The 25,417-nt window shown below is 41.6% G+C and overlaps 1 protein-coding gene across 1 annotated transcript in view; it reads left to right on the top strand.

Annotated features, from left to right (window-relative positions):
- The first annotated feature begins 1,928 nt into the window (after positions 1-1,928).
- The window catches only part of Stard7 (StAR related lipid transfer domain containing 7), a 28,370-nt gene continuing 4,881 nt past the window's right edge, over positions 1,929-25,417 (top strand). The window contains exons 1-6 of the mRNA XM_028755785.1: positions 1,929-2,578; positions 14,191-14,399; positions 14,629-14,678; positions 20,398-20,508; positions 20,587-20,669; positions 21,363-21,462. Of these exons, the coding sequence (XP_028611618.1) occupies positions 2,280-2,578; positions 14,191-14,399; positions 14,629-14,678; positions 20,398-20,508; positions 20,587-20,669; positions 21,363-21,462 (852 nt within the window). The 5' untranslated portion in view covers positions 1,929-2,279. The remainder of the gene's footprint in view (positions 2,579-14,190; positions 14,400-14,628; positions 14,679-20,397; positions 20,509-20,586; positions 20,670-21,362; positions 21,463-25,417) is intronic.

The following is a 25,417-nucleotide window of genomic DNA, read 5'->3' as shown; positions in this document are numbered from 1 at the left end:
TGACATTTTAAAACTTGTTCTGTGTGAAAAGGCATGAATGGGCACTGCAGGAATGTGCCCACCTACGGAGAGAATGGCAAGTCTCTCCAGTATAATTATGCATAAGTCCCCCTCCCCCACCCCCAATTTCCTTGTTTGAAGAAACTGCTTTGGGAGTTGTCTGCAGGTTCTCCTTGTTAGAAACACTTAGGGTCGAAAAGAAAAAGACTGCCATTCGAAGTGTCTAAACAAGGCAACCTAGGAAGTGCACTTGGTTTTTCTTCTAACTCAGATGGTGGCTGTGTCTTTTCCCCATTGGCTGAGGGCCAATCTCATGATCTTGTACAACTGGTTAATGGAAAAGAATTGGGACACAGGAAATGGAGGAAGGGGAAAAAGAGTCACCCAAATAGAGCAGCAGGCCTCTGAGTAAACGACCAGACTGGCCTCATATACTCACAGAGATCCAATCTGCCTTTGCCTCTCGAGTGCTGATATTAAAGGTGTGTGCCACCATGCCCTGCTAAGATTTTTAAGTTTTAATAAAAAAAGATACAGAAACAATTTAGTATAAAGTTTCTTGTGTTAATAGCAAACATGGGAGGAGAAAGGCCACTGACCTAAATCATCATGGTCAAATTAATTCATGTATGTGGGCTGCCTGCCTCTAAGGTGGAGTTCCAGAGGTCTGCCTTGGATGTGAGGAAGACAAAGCTTTTATAGCTCCGGGGAAAGGAGTTTCCAAATGAGAGATTTGGTGGGGCCAGGTTACATAACAAGTTAGTTCTACAACGGCCCCTGAAACAAAGACATGGTTGCAAGGTGGGCATAGCAAGGCAGTCGTGTGCGGTTGTATAACATTTAGAAACAAAGGTAGGGTTGCAAGATGGTTATAAACAACTTTTTGAAACAAAGAAATGATTACCATCCTAGGAACAGACAGTACAGAACCATTTGTAGTTTAAGGTTACAGGCCGGGCATTGCCCAATCCTTGAGAAACAGGTTTAATCATAAAAAGGAATGAACCTAGCTTGTCTTTACTATAAGATGACTTTTAAGACTAAAATGGCGGCAGGCTGATTCTTCGCTTGAGGGGCAGCTATTATTTTCACCTTATGATTGGACAGAGAATTTTTATCTATTCATTTATTTTTGAGACACACTGTTGCTCAGGCTGGCCTCGCCCTCGAAGCAATGCTCCTGTCTTCAGTCTCTGGAGCGCTGGGATTACAGGCATGAGCCACCAGGCCCTGGTTTAGAATAGTGATTTATCCTAAGACTCCATTTAGCAACCATTAGGTTACAGGTGGCAAGATAGGTTTTGGGAAAGCTGTTTACTCTCCTACCCTGTTGCTTCCTTCGAGTCAAACAGAGACTGCTCAGGCCTAACGCATTTTCAGTTTGCAACGGGTCACCCGTCCTTGTGGAGTTCTCTGCAGGTTGTTCCTCGGCTCTAAGGATGGGCCACCGGTCCTTTCTCAGAGCCGGAACCCAGAACCGCGTCCCTGATGCAGATACCCAGGAGGGCTCGGGGAATCAGGGCAAGGGGGGGTGGGGGGGGCCAAGGAAGCGCCCGACAGCTGACCCCTGGCCTGCGATAGGTGCGGGTTCACGCAGGGCGTGCACCGCCCTCCACCCAGCTCAAACCCGCCCCTCCCTGAAGTGTAGAGAATAGTGAAACAGGCCGGACCTCTCAGCACAACGGAACACCGCACCTGACCGTGCCTCTCCTCCGGACGGGGTGTGACGTCCCTAAATGGCTGCAACGCCCGGGGTCCGAGGGTCACTCTCCAGGCGCCCTTGACAGGCCCTCGCGCCATGCCACCTAGCTTGCTAAAAAGCAGCGGAGCAAGGGCGGAGAAGCACTTTGGCTTAGCCAATGAGCGCCCAGGGTTCTGGGATGCGTCCAATCAGAGTACGGGTAGAACAAACAGGTTAGGTTGCGCGCACTCGGCGCGAGAGGCGGACGCGGGCGCACGGGACCTCTCCTGCTGCGGCCCGGGACGTCCACCGCTCTGCTTCCCGCGCACCGGACGCGGGGGCCGCGAGCTTCCGCTGTACACACAGACCGGCGGGCCGCCAGGACCGAGAAGGCCTCGTGCAGAGGCGCTCTCCTCAGAATCCACTCTGCCTCAGCAGCTTCTGCAGAGAAAGCATGAGGGGCGGCTCCTGGCTTCTGGAGCGTGAGGTGGGCTCGGAGTCAACCAGTTAAGGAGACTACGCGGACGGCCCGGTCAACCTCCCTCAGCCCTTCTACTCTGGGGCCTAGCGGCAGGCGCGGGAATCCACAGAGGCCGACATGTTCCCGAGGAGGCCGCCGGCCACCCTGGCCGCCTGGCTGGCGGGCGCGCGGGGCGGGGGCCTGCTGGCCGCGCTGGCCAATCAGTGCCGCTTCGTGACGGGCCTGCGCGTGCGGCGAGCGCAGCAGATCGCGCAGCTCTACGGCCGCCTGTATTCCGAGAGCTCGCGCTGCGCCCTACTCGGACGCTTCTGGCGCCGGCTGCGCGGCCGCCCTGGCCATGCCTCTGCCTTGATGGCGGCGCTCTCCGGTGTTTTCGTCTGGGAGGAAGAGAGGATCCAAGAGGAAGAGTTGCAGAGGTGAGCCTTTTGGCTGCAGTGGCGATCCTGTTCGGTAGAGAGGAGTGGGCCTGGGCGGGAGATTGGTGGGCACCTTGTGGCCTGACCTGTTTGTTGTCAGTGCCCTGTTTGCCCAGTGGTCTTTTGAGTGACGATGCAATAGATTGAACCCATTTTAGCATCCCACGTTATTGCCCTCATGCCGGTTAAATCCATTTGCCAGGTTAAAAATAACCACAAGAGAGACGACTTCGAATGGGTAGTATGGCACTAAAGAAAATATTCCAAAAACAAATTAGATCTCTGAGGTATACAGGCCATTTTTTCGGGCAATCAGTGTACCCAGAAAAATGCAAATTCCTAACAGGGTTTAAAATAAGCCCGTGGTGTGTGTGTGTGTGTGATGTAGCATGCCATTTATAAAATGACTGCGATCCAGATGGGACTCAGGCTTTGCGCGGACAGCTCACTGTCATTGTGACTTGTGTCTTGGCACATTCAAGAAGCTGGGAGGGATTTTGTCTGTTTGCACAAAGCAGTGGCCTGGATATTCTAACCTGTAAGAGTTAGGTTAGATTAGAACTCTTAGAACTCTTCGAATACTGTGCCATTAGGCTTTGTCTGTGGAAAAGCCCGTTGGCATTGATTTATTTTTGTTAACCTGTAGTTCTGAGACTTGATAAATGTTAGATAATCTTAGAGGGAAAATGTTTTTACATTACAACGTTTCTATATTCCTTTTAAACAGATAGTCTCAAATTGTGCTCCTTACCTCTCCACTTCACACCCCCCATTCTGAACCGTGATTTCAGGAACCAAATTTCTTCTAGATATTTCTTCAGCAGGGAGAGAACCTGTTTTACATTTTTTGTTTTTGATCTTACATTAAAAATGAGAGGAGAGCTGAGCATGGTGGCTCACACCTCAAATCCCAGCACTTTGGGAGGTAGAAGGGGCTAGAGTTCAAGGCCAACCTGATATACAAAGAGAGTTTCAGGACTACACAGAGAAACACTGTATTGAAAAACAAACAAATAAAAACTGAGAAAAGAATAATGTTTATATTGTGACCTATTTGCTATATAATACCCATATGCTAAGTTACAAATTGTGCAATACTGATTTGAAGACTAGTCTCTCTTAAGAACTGGGACTATCTTCCTAGCAAGAAAGATGGCTTTTAACAAGATCAAGGGTGTTGAGTGTTGTATGATGGCAGACAAAAGAAGACTTTTTAAACATAGTTTAAAGTCATAATCACAAGCAGACCTGCTTATGCAAACATTAAAGCATGAAAGCTGTTTTGGTAATTCTTAGTGTTCTCTTCTGTTCAGTCTTTTGTGCTCTCTCTTCCCTCAGATTTTTGAGGTAGGATCTGTCCATTATTTGCCCAGGTTAGCCTTGAACTTGTAGTTCTCCTGCTTTGGCCTCCCCAGTGTTGGGCTTTCAGGTGTATGCTTTAGTTTCTTGGAGAGAAAACCAGGATGCAGGTGTGTGTGGTCAGTTTGGAGCTGCAGCGTGGGCTTTTCTTACATACTTTGAATTCTATATAGTGAGAAGATTATAGTTTTGCTTTCTAGCCTTTTGATGCTTAAGAACATTTTACAGACTGGGTATGGTGTCACTTGCCTTTAACCAAACACTCAGGAGGCAGAGGCAGGAGGATCACTGAGTTTGAGCCAACCTGGTCTACATAAGGTCTAGGAAAGCCAGGACTACATAGAGAGACTGTATGTCTCAAAAGAAAAGAGCATATGAATGTACGTCTTTGTTTGTTTGTTTGTGTGTTTGGTTGGGTTTTTTGTTTTTGTTTTTCAAGACAGTGTTTCTCTGTGTAGCCCTGGCTGTCCTGGAACTCACTCTGTAGGCCAGGCTGGCCTCGAACTCAGAAATCTGTCTGCCTCTACCTCCCAAGCGCTGGGGTTAAAGGCGTGCACCACCACGGCCCGGCTGTGAATGTACATCTTATCAAGTACAATCTAAGTAATCTTATTTAACCTTACAAAATAACTTTGAATCATTGGTGCATCAGCTATAGAAATAATTTTTTTAGGTCCGTACACACACACACACACACACACACGCGCACACACACACACACACACGTGTCAGGTTCTTACTCTGTAGTTTAGGCTGGCTGGAAACTCACTATATAACCTATACTGACCTCAAACTAGGAACACTCCTCCTGAGTGCTGAGATTACAGGCATGAGCTACCATGCCCAAGTGAAATTAGATCTTTCTCAGTTTATATTTTTATTACATTTATTTATTTATTCATGTGGAGAGTGTTACTTTTGAACACTACAACCTTTGTGTGGAGGTCAAAGAACAATATGTAGTTGTTTCTTCTAGTATGTGGAAACCTGGGATCAAATGCAGCTCCTCAGTCTTAGGGGCAAGTGTGAAGTGGTTCTCTCCCCTTCCCCTCAACATCTCTATGGTACTGAAATCAAATCTCTCAATACTTGTCTAGTATTTTTATCCAGTTGGCTTCTTAAGCAAAATAATTTTGCTGACTATTTATTACCTATTATTACTGGTGCTAGCTGGTGTTCTATAAGACTGGGAAAAATCCCATGGAAAAATACAGCTCTTTATGTGTGTGTCTGTGTGTGTCTCTGTGCGTGTGTGTGTGTGTGTAAGTTACAGAAACAAAAAGAGGAAGGATGTTAGGAAATATGAAAATATAGGGGGAACTGTTCCATTGACCTCATTTTTAAAAAAGTTAAGTTTACTGCTCTGAAAGTTTGAGTAATTCTATTTAATGAGAAATTAGTTCTAGTAAATTTTCACAAGGAAAATTGGCCATTTCCCTTTTTCTTTTTTTTTTTAGGGGGGTGGTAGTGGTGAGCATTTTGAATACATTAAACTTTTCAGTGTTTTTGCTAACTAATGAAAAATCTGTCTAGCTTAAAGGAACTTAATGGCCACAGTCACTTTGGTGTCTCTTACAGACAAAGCCTTAGGTTATCAAAACAATATAAAAGGGACTTGAGATTTGTTGGATTTGTTTTTGTTATTTTACCATTAACTAGCTGTTCCAAAGATGCCATGAACTAGTTTATGTCTTATTTCAAGATATGGCTCAAATCAGTAGTAGTTATTTTTGTTTGTTTGTTTGGTTATTGTTTTTAAATTTAATTTTATTCTGAGACAGATTCTCACTCTGTAGCTCTAGCTGTCCTGGAATTCACTATGTAGACCAGGGTGTTCTTGAAATCAGAGAGATTCACCTGCCTCTGACTCCTCTAAATCCTGGGATTAAATGCATGCTCCACTATGTCCAGCCAAAATTCCCTAGTTTGGACAGTATTGTGGAATTTGAGGAGATTTGGTTAGGTGAAGCAGTTGTTGTTTGCATCACTTGCTGGGGATGGCCTTACCAGAATTATTTTGAAGCCTGGATCACATTCTGGTGGTAAGTGCAGCACCCTGGCTGAGTCCCATGTTGGCAAGCTTACCCTGTTTTCATTGTGTGTCTTCAGTTTCTTCAGTACATGCCTCTCTCAAATACTGTTTTGGAGAAAGGAAGGCAGAGACTGTCTCTCCTTCATCCTTGTACTAATCTAATCAGCTGATTTTGTTACTATTTCAGGAATAATCTCTTTTGCCCTTTTCTGTCTTATTAAGTCTTCTTAGATGGGAAGATTTAGACACTCTGTTTCAACAAGATTAGACACTAGAGGAGAGAGGTGTTCCCATTCTCCACATGCTGTCTATGATGTTATTTATACTCTTGTGTGTTTTGTCATTCTTATTAGCATTTAGAAGTTGAAATCCTTCAGGGACAGTAATGGCCAAGTCCTCCTCCATCATTTATATTGTGCTTTTTCAATAGTACATGTGTACTGGGTGCTGTAACTGGCTTTGAACTTACTATGTGGGTAAACCTTGAACATAGTATTCTCCAGTTTTGTACCCTCAGAGTATTTACATGCTGGACAAGCTCTCTTATTAATAACTGAGCTGCATCACAGCCTGAGCCTCTGGTGTTAGTAAGACATCTAACTAGGGGAAACAGATTTCTGCTTCTTGTCATATTCAGGAATGGTGCTTGTTATTTAAGAATGCATTATTAATGCCCAACTGTGATGGCACACGCCTTCAATCCCAGCACTTGGGAGGCAGCACTCAGGCAGATCTCTTGAGTAACAAGGCCAGCCTGGTCTACAGAGTGAGTTACAGGACAGTCAGGGCTACACAGAAAGAAAGAGGGAATGAAAGAAAGAAGAAAGAGAAAGAAAAAGAATGCTTTACTAAAGCCATTTGCATATGCCCTTTAAATCCCCAAATTCTGGAAGCACAGGCAGGTAGAAGATCTCGTAAGGTAGATGGCAGCCTGGCCTACATTTCAAGTTCCATGACAGCCAAGGTTCTGTAGAGAGACCCTGTCTCAAAAGGGGAAAAAAGGAGAATGCTTTAATTAGTCTTGTACAAGGCACTTGCTTGTTGCCAAGTCATGCCTGGAATTCTTCTCTGGGCAATTGGTGCTGTGATTATGCTTTTGTTCTCTTCTGCAAGATCTAATTGCCTACCATTAATAAGATATTGCCCATATTTCTTTTCTTGGGCCATTACAGGGCTAGCGTTGAATTCTATTTTGCAGTTTCCAATTTAAAACTTTCAAAAATAATAAATCTTTTGTTTGTTTTTTGAGACAGGGTTTCTCTGTGTAACTCTGGTTACACATGTAGACCAGGCTGGCCTCTGAGTCAGAGATCTGCCTCCCGAGTGCTGAGAATAAAAGCAAACACCACTGCCTAGCTTGATGAAACTATTTTTATCAGAACGTTTGTACTGGTCAAGGTTCTTGGGTATAAATACTGAAATGATCTTTGTTAACTCAAACCAAAAGGAATTAACTGGATGAGTCCTTGTTAGCTGATTGTTCAGCGCATTGACAAGAAAGCTAGTGTACAGGCTGGCCAAGAGAACAGTCAAGGGATAATCTTTATATAGCAGTCTTGTGTGCATTTTCACTTATATTAGCTACTCTAGACTCCCTTCCTGGTGAGCAATCTGTAAACCGCCTTTGCCCTCCTAGCTAGGAGTTCTCTAAACTTACCTAAATTAGCTGTGCTTAAATAGGAGAGGTAGAGTATGAGCTTTGCACCCACCTATTTGGATTCTCAGTAAATAAGGAGGGATTTCAGGCAGTCACAATAACAAATATCTCCCAATGTAAATATTTTGCCTAACTCTAAAGTTTAAAATCTAGTAACTTTGAATTCTAGAAGTAATAGGAACCTTCAAGAAAAGATGTCTTGCTGGATGGTGGTGACAACACACCTTTATTTCCAGCACTAGGGAGGCAGAAACAGGAGTATTTCTGAGTTCCGGAACAGTCAGAGCTACACAGAGAAACCCTGTTTCAAAAAACCAAGGGGGTTGGGGTGAGTAAAATGAATCTCAGATCACACAATTAGTGTATACCAGAGCCAGGACTTCAACAAACCTCTCTAGGAGGTACTGCTAAACTGCTCGAACATTTAGTCTTGGAATGCCAATAATTTGCTTTTACACACAGCCCCCTTTTGAGAAAGCAGTATTTTATCTATCCCTGGTTGACCTGGAACTTTAGTCTAAAATGACCTGGATCATTAGAATTCTCCTGCCTCAGTTTTCTTAATGTTAAGATTACCGGCATATGCCATTGTTCCTGGTGTGTTTTGGGTTTCCAGTATATTAATATAATGTTTTAATATAATAATTTGAATTACTGATGTCTGCTTCTATGTTTTTATCTATTCAGTTTATTCATTAAACATTACTAGGAGTTGGAACTGTAGTTAAAAGAGATTCATGGTTTAGCAAAGGAGGCAGATGTAAAGATACATTATTATAGCATGCTGTGATTTTTCTCTGTAGAGAATAAAATAAAATTTATGTCGTTAACTTAGTAGAAGTTACTCTTATTTTAGTATGTCAGTAATTTTGGTTTTCCTTGATCTTTTGTTATACAATGGGGGTTAAACCCAGGGCTTACACAAACACTATTATTAGGCTATATCCTCAGACTCTGTATTCTTTTTTTTTTCCTTGAAGACAGGATCTCACTATGTAACCCAAGCTGGCCTCAAACTCTCCATCCTTCTTTCTCACTGCTCCCTAAATGCTGTAAGGCAGGTCAGGCGTGTATGTGCATGGCCACACCCAGGGCTGGACTTACTTTTAAATTGCACCCTTTTATGTATGTGCAGCCTACTCAACCAGCAGGTTTTCTTTTCTGCTTACTATTTAAAATTATTTATAAAATACAAACCACGTTTTATTTTATTTATTTTCTTTGACAATTTCATACATGTATACAGTATATCTTGGTCATATCTATTTATCTATTCCTAACTCTACTGTCCTATTCTGTCTAGAACCTCAGAGAATACCACTTGTACCTTTATGTTTTCTTTTTCTTCATGATCCACTGAGTCCAGTTAGTGTTGCTTTAATGTGCATAGTTGTGACATCCTGACAACTCCAGAAAACAATGGCTCTTCTTCCTCCAGCAAGCATAAACTGTCAATAACTCCTCAGTTTGGGGCGGGGCTTCATGAGCTCCTACATTATCCATGCTGGAATGTTGCCTGACTTGATCTTGCACGAGTTACCATAGCTGTTGTGAGTTCATGAGTACAGTAGCCACATCCTGTTGAAAACAGTATTTCTTAACTTCCCTGAGCCTTGTGTTAGAAATAAGTCAAGGATGGCAAAGAAAGAGACCACCACTCTAACTGAAGTGTCTCAGCACAGCAAAAGTTACTCTTCTAGAAGGTGCACTGCTCATCAAAGCATTAGAGTAGGCAGCTGGGACAGGAATTATGCTTGATTTTTGTATTTTTAACACAAATTAGCAACTGTATCTTTTCTCCTTTGACTGGGGTCTGACCTTCCAGTCTTTTGAGATTGGGGTGTGTGCGTGTGCGTGTGTGTGTATCCAGAATGGGAAAGGTTTATTGATCCAAAGAGAAAGGAATCACTGATCTGAGAGGAATGGGTTCACTGATCCAGGTACTAGGTTCTTGAAATGTAGCAGAGCCCTTGTGTTCTGGGTGGAGAAGTATCAAAATCATTGCATATAGGTGGGGCAGATGAGAAAAGACTAGTGATAGTCTTGATGTCTTGGTTAAGGCTAAACACTCAAATTGCTTCTCTCAGCACTTTGCGTCTCTACATTAAATGCCACCTATGGGGGAAAAGAAACCTTCTCTGACCATGACAGAGAGAGCACTACTCTGTGGGTATAAACATAAATATTGACCATTTAACAAAACAGTAGTAGTTGATTTCCCCTAGGGCCTATGACCTCCCTAGCTTAGGGCCTTTGACCAATTTTATAGAAACACATTAAAAAAAAAATCTAAACATGTTTCAGATATAAAAGGTTTAAAGAATAAGAGATATTAAATATAATATAAATTGTTGGGCTTTTCTATGTCTGCCCCAGTTCCTGAATGCTGTCACAGAGGCTTATTTATGCATTAACGCCTAGACCTTAAGCTAGGTTCCTTCCCAACTAGCTCATAACTCAGTTATCCCGTTTATGCTAATCTAATTTCTGCCATGTGGCTGGTTATCTCTCCTCAGTTTCATATATCCAATCTTCCCACCCCTGGCCCTTGACTCTTTCCCAGAGTTTCTCTTTCTCTGCTGGATGTCCCACTGTCTATCTTACCTTTTGCTATAGGCCATTGACTTTTTATTTTAACAAATCAGAAGGTACCTTAGGCAGGCAAGGAAGGACAGAGGCATACTTTCACAACAGTGCATATAAGCATTATCTCTACAATGTAATATTGTATTTAAGAAATAAACACAGGCATAGATGCTTTTGGAAGGCTGCAGAAGAAGGATCAAGAGTTTGAGGCCAGCCTAATGAGACCCTGTCTTAAAAATAAAACATGCAACACCATCAACAACCAATGCTCCCCCCACCCCAATAAAAGCAATAGGAATTCCTCTGTGCTTTTTTTTGTGAAATTTTCTTACCTCCTTAGATATGTCCATAATTCCAGTTTGTTGGTTATTATACCAATCTATGTCTATACCTGCTATATAACCATACTATGTAGTATCACATTTTAGGAATTTTATAGCCCTTTGGGCAGACATACCAAAAGAATAAATCAAGCAACATACAAAAAAGATTCTGTGCCATGAACAAAATTAATTTAATATGCTACATTAGTTGAATAAAATACAGGAGTTCAGATGTAGCCCACTTGTTAGAGGGAACATGCAAAAAGCCATCACCATATAGCCAGGTATCATGGCACAGTCCTGTAATCCCAATATTCTGTAAGTAGAGATATTATAAGTTTGTTGTTGTTTTGTTTTCAAGACAGGGTTTCTCTGTATAGCCCTGACTATCCTGGAACTCACTGGAGACCAGGCTGGCATTGAACTCAGAGGTCCAGCTGCTTCTGTCTCCACCTTCCAAGTGCTGGGATTAAAGATCACCACCACCACCTATCTGGAAGATAAATTTAAGATCACCTCAGATGCACATTGAGGCTAGGCTGAGCTGCATGATACTATTGTAAAGAAAACTAAGGGTCTGGAGCGATGGTTCGGTGGGTAAGAGCACGTGCCTCTCTTTACAGAGAGGTCCAGTATTCCGTTTCCAGCATCCACTTTGGGCACCTCACAAACCCTGAAACTTATTCTAGGAGATCTAGGCTTCTGTGAAAACTGTATAGATAGACACACACAGAGACAAGGTCTCCACTGTGTAGTGGCCCTAAACTCAGAGTTCTGCCTGTTTCTCTCAAGTATTGGGGGAAAAATTTTTTTTAAAAAAGAAAAAAGTTAGAGAAGTTGCATTTGACTAATTCTAACTTCATTTCATAATTTAAAATAATCATGGGAACTGGAGAGATGACTTGGTGGTTAATACCACTGCTGATCTTCCAGAAGATCTGGGATCAAGTCCCAGCACCCACATGATGGCTAACAACCATCTATAACTCCCATTCCAGACAATCTAGTGCACCTTCTAGCCTCTGAGGGTGCCAGGCACACAAGTGGTGCACAGATAAAAATATAAACAAAAGCAACCACATATATTACCTTTAAAAAAAATCACACTCAACAGATTGGGAATTGAAGGGAAATTCCTCAGATTTATAAAGAGTATCTAAAAATAGCTTACAGCGTGCTGAGAAAATGAAACTTCCCTCTAAGGTCAGCAACAAAATAAGCCACTGCTCTCACTCCCTCCTTTGAACAATGTTTTAGAGTTTATATCGGGGAAATTGGGGAAGAGAGAGATAAAAGGTATCCAGACTGGACAGGAATAAGTAAAACTGCAGCAAATACTGTATTGTCAGTTTAAATTAAGAATTTCTGAAAATCATTAAACTTTGAAAACTGTTAGCACTAATAAAGATTGCAGATCAAACAAATCAGTAAATAATGAATAACCTGAAAATGAACAGAATTTCATTTACAACATCAAAAAGAATAGAAGTCTTAATAAATTTAAAGAATAAAGCACAAAACTTATTAGAACTCTGAAACCTATAAAACATTGAGACTGAGCATGGTGGTAAACACCTTTAATCCCAACACTCAGGAAGCAGAAAAATCTGAGTTCAGGAATAGCCTGGTTTACATAGAGTTTCAGGTGAGTCAGTGAACACAACGAGACCTTGTCTCAAAAAATGAAATTGAATTTTAAAAAAGCAAATAGGGCCAGGGATTCGGTGCTTCTAACAGCATGGGCTTGATCCCCCGACACAACATTTTTAAAAAGCTAGATGTGTCCATATCTGTAGCCCCAAAATTTTTAATGGCAGTTGGGAGGCAGAGTAGAAGAATTGACTAAAAGCTCAGGAGAGATAGCTAGCCCAGGACTCTACCCCAGGAACGGGATAGAAGGAAAAAACTGATTCCTAAAAGTTGTCCTCTTACTTCTACACACATGGTGACATATGCACACCTGTAAGATCAATTTAAAGAGACAGATGCAGTGGGACACTTGTAACTCTTGGGAAACTTAGGCAAAGGGATTACTAGAACCCAGGAATTCAAGGCCAGCAAGCTGCATAGTGAGACATTGTCTTAAAATAAAAGCAAGAAAGCTGGGTGGTGGTGGCACATAATTTTAATCCCAGCAGGGAGACAGGCAGATCTCCCGAGTTCAGCCTGGTCTACAGAGCAAGTTCCAGGACAGTCAGAGAGGGCTACACAGAGAAACCCTGTCTCAGAAAACAAAACAAAACAAACAAACAAAAAGTAGTATGAGAGTTCCTCAAAAAAGTAAAGTAGGGGATGGCAGTGTAACTCAGCTGGTAAGAGTGCTTGCCTAGTGTGTATAAAGCCTTAGCGTCTATCTCTATACCCTTGGTAGGGGGTAAGCATAAAGCTACCGTTGTTACCATGAGCTAGCAGATTCATTCTTAGGACTCTACTCAAGGAAGTGAAGACATATCTACATAGAAACTCTTATTATTCATGATAGCCCCAAAGTGAGAACAACACAGATGCCTGTTTTCTCCTAAACAAAAGGTGATATATGTATATTTATTTATATGATAGAATGTTTTTCAGCTATGAAAAGGAATAAAATCCAACATGGATGAAACTTGGAAAAATCCCAGATGAAAGGGACAGATGTATAACTCCATTTTTGTTTGCTTGTTTTTGCTTTTTTGAGACATGGTCTCAATATATAGCTCTAGCTGTCCTCAAACTCCCTATGTAGACCAGGCTGGCCTTACAAAGATCTGCCTGCCTCTATCTCTCCCACCACCATCCCCAGCCACTATTCCATTTATTTGAAATGTTGGAAATAAAGACAGACTTATGACTGGCAGGAATGAGAAGTGAGAGAACTGCCTGAAAGTATATACCCAACTTTTTGAGTAGTCTTAAAAAGCACTGAATTTATGTACTGCAAAGGGTAAATCTTTGCTCTGTAGATTATATTTCAATTTGAAAACAGGGAAGAAAAATAATACAGGAAGTAAACAGTCTACCTAAAAGGGGAGCAGAAAGTCTTACCTAGTGGAGTAGTCTATAATCCAGTACTCAAGTGGCTGAGGCAAGAAGGTGGAGGTGTAGTACAAGGTCAGCTGTCCTACATAGTGAGATCCTGTGTTATAGAAGGATGGGAGTGTCAAGAGACACATGTACAAACCTTGGTGGTTAATATTTGAAGATGGCTCAGCTTCTCAGTCTTCCTTGATACATGAATCTCTCACTTTGCTGCCCACAGCATGACTTCTAGTTTCTGACCTCCTCTCTCACTCCTGGACTTGAAATGCAGTTAAGTAACAGGATTAAGGATCCTACTCATGTATACTATGTGCATGAAAAATAAAAATACCCAAATAAATATTTTTTTAAAAATTTTGTAAGTTATTTGAGGCTATGTGCCAGGTTTTGAACACTTTTGAATAAGTGATTTTTACAACAAACTCGAGGAAAGTACTATTATTTTCTGCATTTTATAGGTTTAGAAATGGTAACTGGTTAATTATTCTAATTACAAGTGTTAGGCTAGTTTGTATTCAAGCTTAACAATTCAGTTTTTATTCACCAAGGCAACATGCTATTTCCAACCACACTTGTCTTCTTGCAGGTCTTTGGATACTTCGTTTCATGGACATCATACTTATTTCTGTCTTTCCAGGTCCATTAATGAGATGAAACGGTTGGAGGAAATGTCAAATATATTTCAGAGTTCTGGAGTTGAGAATCACCCTCCTGAACCAAAGTGCCCAATAGAAGGGAATGAAAAGTCGAAAGACAAAGAAGAACCATGGGAAATGGTGATGGACAAGAAACACTTCAAGCTGTGGCGGCGCCCAATTACCGGCACCCACCTTTACCAGTACCGAGGTGAGCCACGCCCTGCTGCCTTTGACATGTGTCCATGATGCCCACACACGGTGCTTTGTTCCTTTTGCTTCCTAAACCATCTATCCTGGCCCTACTGAAGAAAATTTGCCAAATTTTTGTTTGTTTTCCTCTCCCAGATGACAAACTTTTCATATTCTTCCTTGATACATGTCGTCTCTGCCTTGCTTTGCTGTTTCCTAGCTCTCCCCCACCCCTCTTGTCGTTCTAGTTTTTGGAACATACACAGATGTGACGCCCCGACAGTTCTTCAATGTTCAGGTGAGTTCATTTTCTCTCCAAATATGGAACTTTTTGGCTCCGTGAATGCCTGTAATCTCAGTACTTGGAAGGTGAGGCAGGAGATTTGCTGCAAGTTAGAGGCAAGCCTGGGTTGTATAACAAATACAAGGCTAGTCAGAAACACATAACAAGTTAAAACAAATAAATGATTTAAAGCAATAAAAGAATTGGATGTGATGGCACATACCTTTAATCCTAGCACTCAGGAAACAGAGGCAGGTACATGAATCTCTTTGAATTTGAGACCTGCCTGGTCTACACAGCTAGTTAGTTCCAGGACAGCAGAGCTATATAGAGAGACTCTGTTCCAAAACAATAAAAGTAAAACATTAAGCCGGTAGTGGTGGCGCACTCCGGTAGGATTTGCTGAAGGAGGCAGAGGCAAAAAGATCACGAGTTCGAGGCCAGCCTGGGCTACACATTTGCCGGGCGGTGGTGGCACACACCTTTAATCCCAGCACTTGGGAGGCAGAGGCAGGTGGATTTCTGAGTTCGAGGCCAGCCTGGTCTACAGAATGAGTTCCAGGACAGCCAGGACTATACAGAGAAACCCTATCTCGAAAACAAAACAAAACAAAAAGAAAACTAAAACAAAAAAAAAAAAGTAAAACAAAAGTGAGAGGGGAAGGTGAGATCTCCCAAAGTGCCACATAGAACTGTCTTTTCTGATACTCCATTTTCAAATTTTGATTTTTAATTCTAAAAATTAGTATACAGCTAAATGTGGTGGCGTGCACCTTTAATCCCAGTACTCAGTTTATATAGGTAGCCCCAGGACATCCAGAACTATATAGAAAGACCCTGTTTCAAAATATAAAATAAGTATACAAAGTATTAGGCATTATGGCATTTTCAGACATAATTTGTTTTTGCTGGCCTTCCCCCTCACCCCTTCCCTTCTTCTTTCTGCCCCTCCTCCCCTTGTGTATTTCTACCCTCAGTAACCCTGCTCAACTCTCCTATCGAGAGTGGTCTATTGTCCTCCCATCTCATCACTACCTTTCAAGATTTACCATCTTCCTGAATGTTTTATAATTTCATTTCTCTTTTTGGCTGAATAAAATTCCATTGTATACAAGTACCACATGTTTACTATCCATTCATTTGGTTTTAATTTCCTTCCTTTTGTGAATGGTGCCGCAGTAATCATCTATAGTAAGATATAGAGTGTATAGGTTATATGCCCAGAAGTATGGCTAGGTCATAGAGTAGTTCTGTTTTTAATTTTTCTGATAAACCTCCATACTGATTTTCATAATCTACTAACACCAGTGTGTAATTCCACTAGTAATATGTAAGTGTTCTTCTTTTCCCTGCCGTCAATTTTGTCAAGCTTTCAATAACTAGTTTGTTGATTATAATACCCACTAAAGCTAAGCCTGTTGGAATAGGCCTATGTAGTGGTGAGTTTAGCTACACCTCTTTGGTCCCCCAGTGGATTGTGTGCTTCCAGCCAGGAGCTATCTGGATTTGCAAATGAATCTCTCTCTCTCTCTCTCTCTCTCTCTCTCTCTCTCTCTCTCTCTCTCTCTCTCTCTCTCATGCCAGTTAATTTTAAAATACCTTGGTTACCTCAAAGGCTAGGTACTCCTAAACCTTTCCCTGCTACCCCAGGTCTATTATGGAAGTGGCCAATGGCCACCTGAATTCTCAAATGGCTGGTTAGCTCTCTCTCCTGCGGCTCCTACATCCCATCCTTCTCTCCCGAGTCATGCCAATTCTCTATCTCCTTTTTCCCAGTTCCTAGCTAGTGCAAATCTAAAGGTCTCGCCCCGTCTCCCTTTGCCCAGCCATTGGCTGCTGGCATCTTTATTGATCGATCAAAAACCAATTGAGGACAAGGACCTTCAGTATTTGGACATGCAGATTCCAGATTAAATCAAAGCATTAGAACCGATCCCAAACAGGCCTGTAATCCCAGCTATTTGGGAGGCTGAAACCTTCCTGGTACAAAATGTGTTCAAGACCAGCCTGGTCAGCTTAATGAGACTGTCTTAAGTAAAAACAACACTGGAGAAATGGAACATTGCATACTATGTGTGGGGTGTCCTGGGTTGAATCTACAGAGCTGCAACAACGGCAGCTAAGATACACAAGGCACTTTGACCTAGGCACTACATTTTGTAAGTTTAATCATTTTGGTTTTGATGCATACGATGTCTGTATTTGAAGTTCCTTAGTTCCTTGATATGAAAGAAAATGAGAAATGCTTCTTGAATTTCTACATCAGATGTCTGCTCATACTTTGAGATTTTTTTCTGTTTAAAATGATTTAGAATTATCATATCTTTACATGTTATCTATTGTATTTTCTCCAGGCATTATTTTTTCTTCTTTTTAAGTTTTATTATTGTTACTGATTGTTACCGAGGGTGTGCAGGTTCATGCGTGGAGACCAGGGGACAGCTCTGTAGAGTTGCTTCTTGTCCACCTTTCTGTGGGTTCTATGTATTGAATTCAGGTTGTTAGGCTTATATATAGTCAGGCACTGTTGTAGTTTCATTTTGTTGCCGAGACTCTGACCAAAAGCAATTTAGGAAGAAAGAGTTTATTTCAGTTTATAGGTTACAGTCAGTAACTGAGAGAAGTTGGGACAGGAACTTGAAACAGGAACTATGGAAGAATACTGTTTATTTGCACTTTTCCAGGCTCATGTTTTCTTTCTTTCTTTTTTTTTCTTTTTTTTTTACATGTATATTGCTAGATAAAAGCCAATCTGAAAGGTAACGTAATGTATGATTCAAATGTAGATCATTCTAGACACTTGTCAAAACCCACACAATGTCTAGCACACACTATGAACTCTATACTATAGTCAATGATCTATCAATACTGGGTAGGCAGTGGTACAGACTTGTAATCCCAATACTTAGGAGGGCCACCACAAGTTATAGCTAGCCTTGTCTACCTAGTAAATTTCAGGCCAGCTGGAGTTACTACATGGTAAAGCCTTACAGAGAGAGAGAGAGAGAGAGAGAGAGAGAGAGAGAGAGAGAGAGAGAGAGAGAGAGAGAGAGAGAAAGAGAAATAGAGAGGAACTTTTTGCTTTCCTAATTTGAAACTGCTCAACTGCTCTCCACAAAAAAAAAAATCTATGAAAAAAAAGGAAAATAGACCCATTAAAACAAAATCATTTAGATAGCCAAGCATTTAAAAAGTTTAATACAAGGCCATCGAGAGATGCCAAAGATGTTAAGATTCAGCAGAGTGTTAGCAGATGGTTGCTGATTTGTATGTAGACTCTCAACTGTCCTGGTAGAAAGGAGGAGGAACTTCTAAAGATTGATGTCCAGTTTTTTTTGTTGTTGTTGTTTTTTAAGCCATTATAGGAAACACAGAATGTTTCTCTTCTATTCCCTTCAGAGCAGAATAAAACCTTGACATTGTCTAAGGTGGCATTTTTGGGAGTGTAGTATAATTTTCTACACAGTTTCTCCCTCTTATAAATTTTCTCATGATCTTCTTGCTACTTTGAACACATTCAGGACATAGCATATTATCTTTCACTCCTGAGGATGGAACAGGCTGCTAACAGGAAAGAAAAATCAACTTTTGGAAAGTATCTGAAACCCAGACTAATTGGTATAAAATTACAGGCAAACCCAGTCTGTCCTGTCTGCAGGGAGCTGTGTGCCATGGACATAGCCTGCTTTTTTATACAGTCCAGGACCACCTTTATAATGAGACTTTCTTTAACCCACCAGTGGTATAAATAATAACCTGAGAATTTTATTACAGTTTAAAGCTTAGGCTTTTTGCTAGGGCAGTTTTCAGCTAGTTTATCTGACTTAACCTGACTATCTAGCCACTGACCTGCTACATGGCTAGCTCTATACCTTTCTCTCTGCTGTGGTTCATGTCTGTTCTCTCCATGTACACTTTCAAATCTCCCACGTCTGCTTGCTTTTCCCGGTGTGCATCACCTCTCTCTGTCTTTGTCTCTACCCCCAACCCCTACCCCAAGTTCCACCCCTACTTCCTGCCCAGCCATCGGCCATCAGCTCTTTATTACAACCAATAATCAGTGCAACAAACCTCTGATACAAGTTTAGATTGCCTCTAGGCAGAGAGGTCTGTCTGACCTTCAAGTATCCGAGTAGGAGGCTGGCGATGTGCCATAGAAATGACAATGCCAGTTTCCTGCCAGCATTTAGCTCTCCTGGTACAGAATTAACCATTGCAAATGCAGAGGTTTACCTTCATAGAGTGTAAAAAAGGATACTCCCAGCACACTTTTCCAGGGTAAAAAGTTACCCCAACACACATTTCCATGGAATGGTACTGTCCATAGTGGGCTGGATCCACTTATATCAGTTAACAATCACGACAGTCCTCCTTAGATAGGCTCACACTCCAGTCTTATCTGGACATCCCTTTCTCAGGTGACTCCAGGCTTTGTCAAAAAAAGCTAACTACAATAAGTGGCAAACATTTTTACCCACAGAGACATTTCACTACCCCCATTCTACAGACATTTTAACTAATTAATTAATTTACTTTACATCCCATTTGCAGTTTCCTATCTCTCCTCTCCTCCCAGTCCTTCCTTAAACATTTTTTAATAATCAATTTTATTTTATGTACATTGTGTGAGGGTGTCAGATCCCCCTGGAACTGGAGTTACAGGCAGTTGTAAACTGCCATGTGGGTGTTGGGAATTGAACCTGGGTCCTCTAGAAGAGCAGCCATTGCACTTAACCACTGGGCTCTCTCTCAAGTATCTCCATAGACATTTCTATTGCATAGTTTTTGTGTATGTGCATATATGTACACACATGATAATGAGAACTGAACATAGATAAAACTTACTAGACAAGTACCTGAGCTGCATCTTCAGTTTTTTGTTTTTTGTTTTTTTGTTTTTGTTTTTGAGACAGGTCTCCCTATATAAGTCCAGTATTGCCTTGAACTTTTGATCCTTTTCTCTGCTTCTTGAATTGCTGATGGCGTGTGTGCCATCAGTGTCTTGATCAGTGTCTTGTTGCATTTTTAAGACTCCTTTGAAGTGGGCTGGAGAAGTGGCTGTGTGGTTGAGAGCACTGTTTGCTCTTCTGGGGAACCCAGGTTCCCAGCACCCACATGGTGGCTCACAACTGTCTATAATTCCAGTCTTAGGGAGTCTAACATCGTCTGGCCTCCATGGGTATCAGGCAAGCATGCAGGCAAAACACCATACACATAAAAGTTAGAAAAAAAGATTCCCTCAGGGGACTGGAAGAATCATTCAGTGGGTAAGGTGCTTGCTGTTTAAGCTTGAGTTCAGATCCCTGTATCATCCATGTAGAAGCTGAGTGTGGCAGCATATGTCTGTAAGTAATCCTAGCACTGGTTAGGTGGGCTAGATGAATCCCCAGAGGTTGCTGGCCAGCCAGTCCAGTCAAACCAGTATGCCTCAGGTTCATCGAGAGAACCTGTCTCAATAAAGTGGAGAGATAGAAAACATGCAGCAGTGACTTCTGATCTACACATGCACTGGTGCACACATGAACATTTACACTCATACACACATTCACAGAATCCCCCTCGATGCAAGTGAGAATCTTACTGTATATGAGAATCATCTAATAAACAGCCATGCATGCCTCTTACATGTTGGTACTGTTAGTCAAATTACTATTTCTCCATAATGTCTCTAAGTCAGAGATCCAACCTCCCAGAGAAACTTCTGCATCTCTGTTTTGGATCTTTTCTTTTGCAGCTGGATACAGAGTACAGGAAAAAATGGGATGCCCTTGTGATCAAGTTAGAGGTGATTGAGAGAGATGCCGTCAGTGGTTCTGAGGTTCTTCATTGGGTAACCCATTTTCCTGTGAGTATTTTTACTTCAGTTTTATTCCTGTCAAGTCTGAGATGCAGAACACTAATCTTGCCTCACTTCGCTTTTCAGTATCCAATGTACTCTCGGGACTATGTTTATGTTCGGCGGTATAGCGTGGATCAGGAAAACAATGTTATGGTCTTGGTTTCACGGTATGTATAACTGCTGGAGTACTTGCTGAGCTCCACTAGCTGTGCCTCACCCATTGGACCTTGGCTTTGTCTTCATGAATGCCCTGCACACTTCCTAGCAGCCAGTGCCCATCCATCCCTACTCAGGGAATAGGCTGTCAACTACCAGGGAGACTGCAGGGTGGGAGTTGGTATTAAGGGTAGAACCTAGGGCCTTACTAATGCTAAGCAAACATGGTACTGCTGAGTTATTGCCCTAAACAAGTGATTCTCAACCTTCATAATGCTGTAACCCTTATGTTGTGGTGACCCTTAACCATCAAATTATTTTTGTTGCTGCTACTTAATTATAATTTTGCTGCTGTTATCAATTGTAATGTATCTGTGTTTTCCAGTGGTCTTAGATGACCCCTGTGAAAGGATCATTTGACTCCTTCCCACTCCAAAAGGGGTTAAGACCACAGCACCTAAATTTAAGTTTTAATTAAATGTTTTGAATTTTTAATGTAGGTAAAACTAGAAATACAGCCTGTGAGCCATATATTATAGTATCAAAGAAACTTTCATATTCCATGAATACAACCTGGGTTGTGTTCATTCATTTCATTAACTGCTTGGTTTTATTGAGACAGGGTTCTACAGATCCCCACTCCCACTTATCCTCGCCTCACCTTTGGTTAGTGCCAGGATAGTCATCCCCCTCTCTCCTTACAGTGCGGTGGAACACCCCAGTGTGCCAGAGTCTCCAGAGTTTGTCAGGGTCAGATCTTATGAATCCCAAATGGTTATCCGTCCTCACAAGTCATTTGATGAGGTGAGTTTTACCTCATTAGAGATGAGTGTTGAAGGTTTGAAATTTTTTCGAGGAATGCCTTTTTCTGAACTGCTGAGAGGTGATTTGCCAGAATGTATGCATTAGAGTCGGCTGGAACTTATAAAGTATATTGTGGGACCTGGTCTTGCTTCCTGATTGTTTCAAGGGTGACTGGAAAATTTATAGTTTGTGGGTTGGAGAGACGGCCCAGTGATTCAGAGCACTTGTGCTGGGCAGTGGTGGCACACACCTTTAATCTCAGCACTTGGGAAGCAGAGGCAGGTGAACCTCCGAGGAAATCCTATCTCAAATGCTTTAAAAAAAAAAAAAAAAATTATGGTTCTTTCGGAGGACCCAGATTTGATTTCTAGAACCCACAAGGTGGTTCACAAGTATCCATATCCCAAATTCAAAGAAATCTAGTGTTTTGTTTTTTTTTTTATCTCCATGGACACCAGGCACACATGTACATATATAGAACATACAAGTGAAATACTCGGACATAAAATAAAAAATTGGGATGAGGTATGCATTAGAATTAGCTGGAACTTGTTAGGTACATTGCGAGCCCTGGTCTCACTTCCTGCTTGTTTCAAAGATGTCTAGAAAATGTAACTCTTATTAAAAGTAAATATTTAAATAAATCTTTAAAATAAATAATTTCTGAATCTTAAAGAAAGGTCACAAATGACTTTATTGTTGTTATCTGTTTCTTTGAGACAGTCTCATTATATAGCCCAGGCCAGGCTGCCTTGAAACTTGCTGTGTAGTCCAAGCTGACATCAAATCTGCAGGTCTCCTGCCTCAGCCTCCTTAGTGACAGGATTACAAATGTGCATGAGTATATGCACTTTTGTCATTTGTCAATTCTTATTATTTTCTGAGCTGTTGGAGTTTTATTCAGAGAGTTCTTGCTTATGGAGGTATCTTAGATTGTCTTCCTCTAGTACTTTCAGAGTTTCAGGGTGTTGTTGTTGTTGTTGTTTTGAGGTAGGGTGAGATCCGAGGTCCTAGTTTCATTCTTGTACATGTGGATATCCAGTTTTCCTAACACTGTTAAAAAGGATGTCTTTTCTCTACTACTTTGGTTTTGACACTTTTGTTGAAGTTGAAGCTACATGTGTAAGTCCTTTGTTCTATTCTTATACTAGTACCATGTTTTGTTCATAGGGCTTTGTAATATGATTTAAAATCGGAAACTATGAGAGCTCTACCATTCCTCTTTGTACCCAGGTATCTTCTTCTATCATTGTCCTTCCTGTTCCCTTGAAACAGTCTTTCATTGAACCCAGACCTTTTGGGTAGGCCGACTGGCCAGCAAGTCCCACCCATCCTCTTATCTTTGCCCACCCTCCCATCTCACCCTCTAGTTAGCTATGGTTACAGCCACACGTGAACTTTTTTACACAAGTGCTGGAGATCTAATGTCCTTACAACTGTACAGCAAGTGTTCTTCCTCTCTGAGCTAACTCAGCTCCATGTAGCCATTTTACTGGTTCATAAACATAGATATGTTTTTATCATCTATTGTCCTTTTCTATTTATATCCCTCCTATTTTTTTCTTTGCCTTGCCTTACTGCTAGATGACACTTTGAACAATATATTGAATAAAAATAGAGTGATATAGGGTTTTCTTTTTTGTTAATGTCCTTATTTAGTTTTGGTATCAGGATGTTAGCTTTATAGAATGGGTTTGGTGGGTTTTTTTTTTTCTTTCTATTGTATGGAATAGTTTGAGGCCTGTGGGCCAGGCAGTTTCTCAGAAACTCTGGAGGCTCTCTGCATTGGAAAGGGAGGCCCTCTGCCCTCAGGTCTCTCACTGCCTTCAGAACATATCCATCAATGAACCATCCTACAGGAAGAAGGTTCTGGAGATCCAGCAATGTGGTAGACTTGGTCTCTGGAGTTGCAGTCTCGCCTGGCAGCAATCACAGGTGACTAGGAGGCATCTCTAGAGGCTGTGGAAGCCGTGAAGTTGCTAGCCACAGCCCTGAGTCTCTGCAGTACTTAGTTTATGGAGCTTCCTTCTGTGTCATATAAGGTAGAGCCACTTACCACTGTGCCCTCCACTGCCTGAGCCCCCTGCTATGTGACCCTCTCAGTATGTCCATGTCTGACCCATCCCTCTCCAGAACTGCCTCTTATTGCTATCTCCCATGCAGATACTTTTTGCCTAGTTGGTTCCAGACTTTCTTAGTTCAACTGTTCCTTGTTTTCAGGGCCCCAAAGTCGCTTAAGTTTCAAATAGTAGCCCACCTCTTGAGAGGAACCTGACAGTAGCTCTTTGGAGAATGACAGTTAATTTGTTCTTCTCAGGAGTCATCACTGTTACACCAAGTCTGCCCACTGACTAAGGCTCATGAGAGTACTGGTCCTATGTCTGGGCTCATCAGTTTGTTGTGATAAGAGCGGCTTTATGGTTTTGGCTGACCTCTTTCCTGCCCCTACAGGGTAAGCCTGTTAGAACTGTTGGCTCTTTCCCTACATAACTGTATAACTTTCTGGTTTCTCTGTTGTTCAGTTTGTAATTACTGATGTTACCCTGTTTCTTCTCTCTTTGGAATGTGGTCTGTCCTTTCTTACCCTGACTTTTCACTCATAGAGTCACATGAAATAAGAAGCTATCCACCATCTGCCCTGAAATTTTGCCTATTTTTTTTTCCTCCAAGACAGGGTTTCTCTGTGCAGTCCTGACTGCCTTGGAACTCACAGGCTAGCCTTGAACTCACAGAGATCTGCCTGTCTCCACCCCTACTTCAGCTCCTACCCCCTAAGGGATTAAAGGTATATACCACTGCCTGGCATGCTTAATTCTTTATACTACTTTTGAATTGTGTCTTTGTGTGGTGGTTAGTTTTAAGTGACAACTTGCCAACCAAGAATCACTTGGGAATTTTTAATTTTTTTATTTTATGTGAATGAATATTTTGCCTACATGTATGTCAGCATACTTACTACCTGTGTGTCCTGGTGCTGCCAGAGTCAGAAGAGTTTGTTGAATTTCCTGGGACATGTGACTCAAGTGGTTATTATAAATTACCATGTAAGTGCTGGAAATTGAGCCTGCAAGTGCTCTTAACTATTGATCGATCTCTCCATCTCCAAAGTTGTCAATCTTGATAACAAGCATAAACCATCTCTCATGCTGCAGGGGATTACCACTTATTGCCTTACTTGAGGCAGGATGGAAGACCCGCCATAATGTGGGCAGCATTGTTTCATGAGTGAACACAGAACTGTTAAGAGTGAATGAAGAAAACTAGCTGAACAAATGCCAGTAGGCAGCATGGGCACATTCATTTCTTTTTGCTCCTGACTGGATGTAGTGTAACCAACACTGTCAGGCTCCTGACTAGATATAGTGTAACCAACACTATCAGGGTCCTGTCTATGGATATAGTATAACCAACACTATCAGGCTCCTGTCTGTGTATATAGTGTAACCAACACCCTCAAGCTCCTGTCTATGGATATAGTATAATCAACACTCTCAGGCTCCTGTCTATGGGAAATGAGATAATTAAACATCAAGAGACTAGTGAGAAATGAAACAGTTTTAAATATACCATTCTGCCAAAAGGAATGCCAGTGTAGAGAAGAGAAGATGGTGTGCTGATTTGATTCAATTTTTTTAATGTTCCTGGATCACAAGAAATTCCTGCCTCCATCCCATAGTCTGGGATTTGCTCCCTTCCCATCTTCCTCATCCTGTTGGTTTAGGATGCAGAGCCTTATCCAGTGAATAATTTGGGGCTTTTTTCTGATTATGGGCTCTTACCACATGGCAGGCAACCTATAACTCCCAATTTTCAGTTCTGAAATAAACAACCACCAGCTAGAGGTAAGAAGGGCCCATGATGTTCTGCGTATTTGGACTGAACTCTGAGCAGATCTCATACTGAAAACAGACCATAATTATATTTTACAATTTCTGTCTCTTCTTTTACTTATTGG

This window comes from Grammomys surdaster, unplaced genomic scaffold (assembly GCF_004785775.1).
Source record: "Grammomys surdaster isolate TR1022 unplaced genomic scaffold, NIH_TR_1.0 129, whole genome shotgun sequence".
NCBI lineage: Eukaryota > Metazoa > Chordata > Mammalia > Rodentia > Muridae > Grammomys > Grammomys surdaster.
This window is presented reverse-complemented; position numbering and strand designations above follow the sequence as displayed.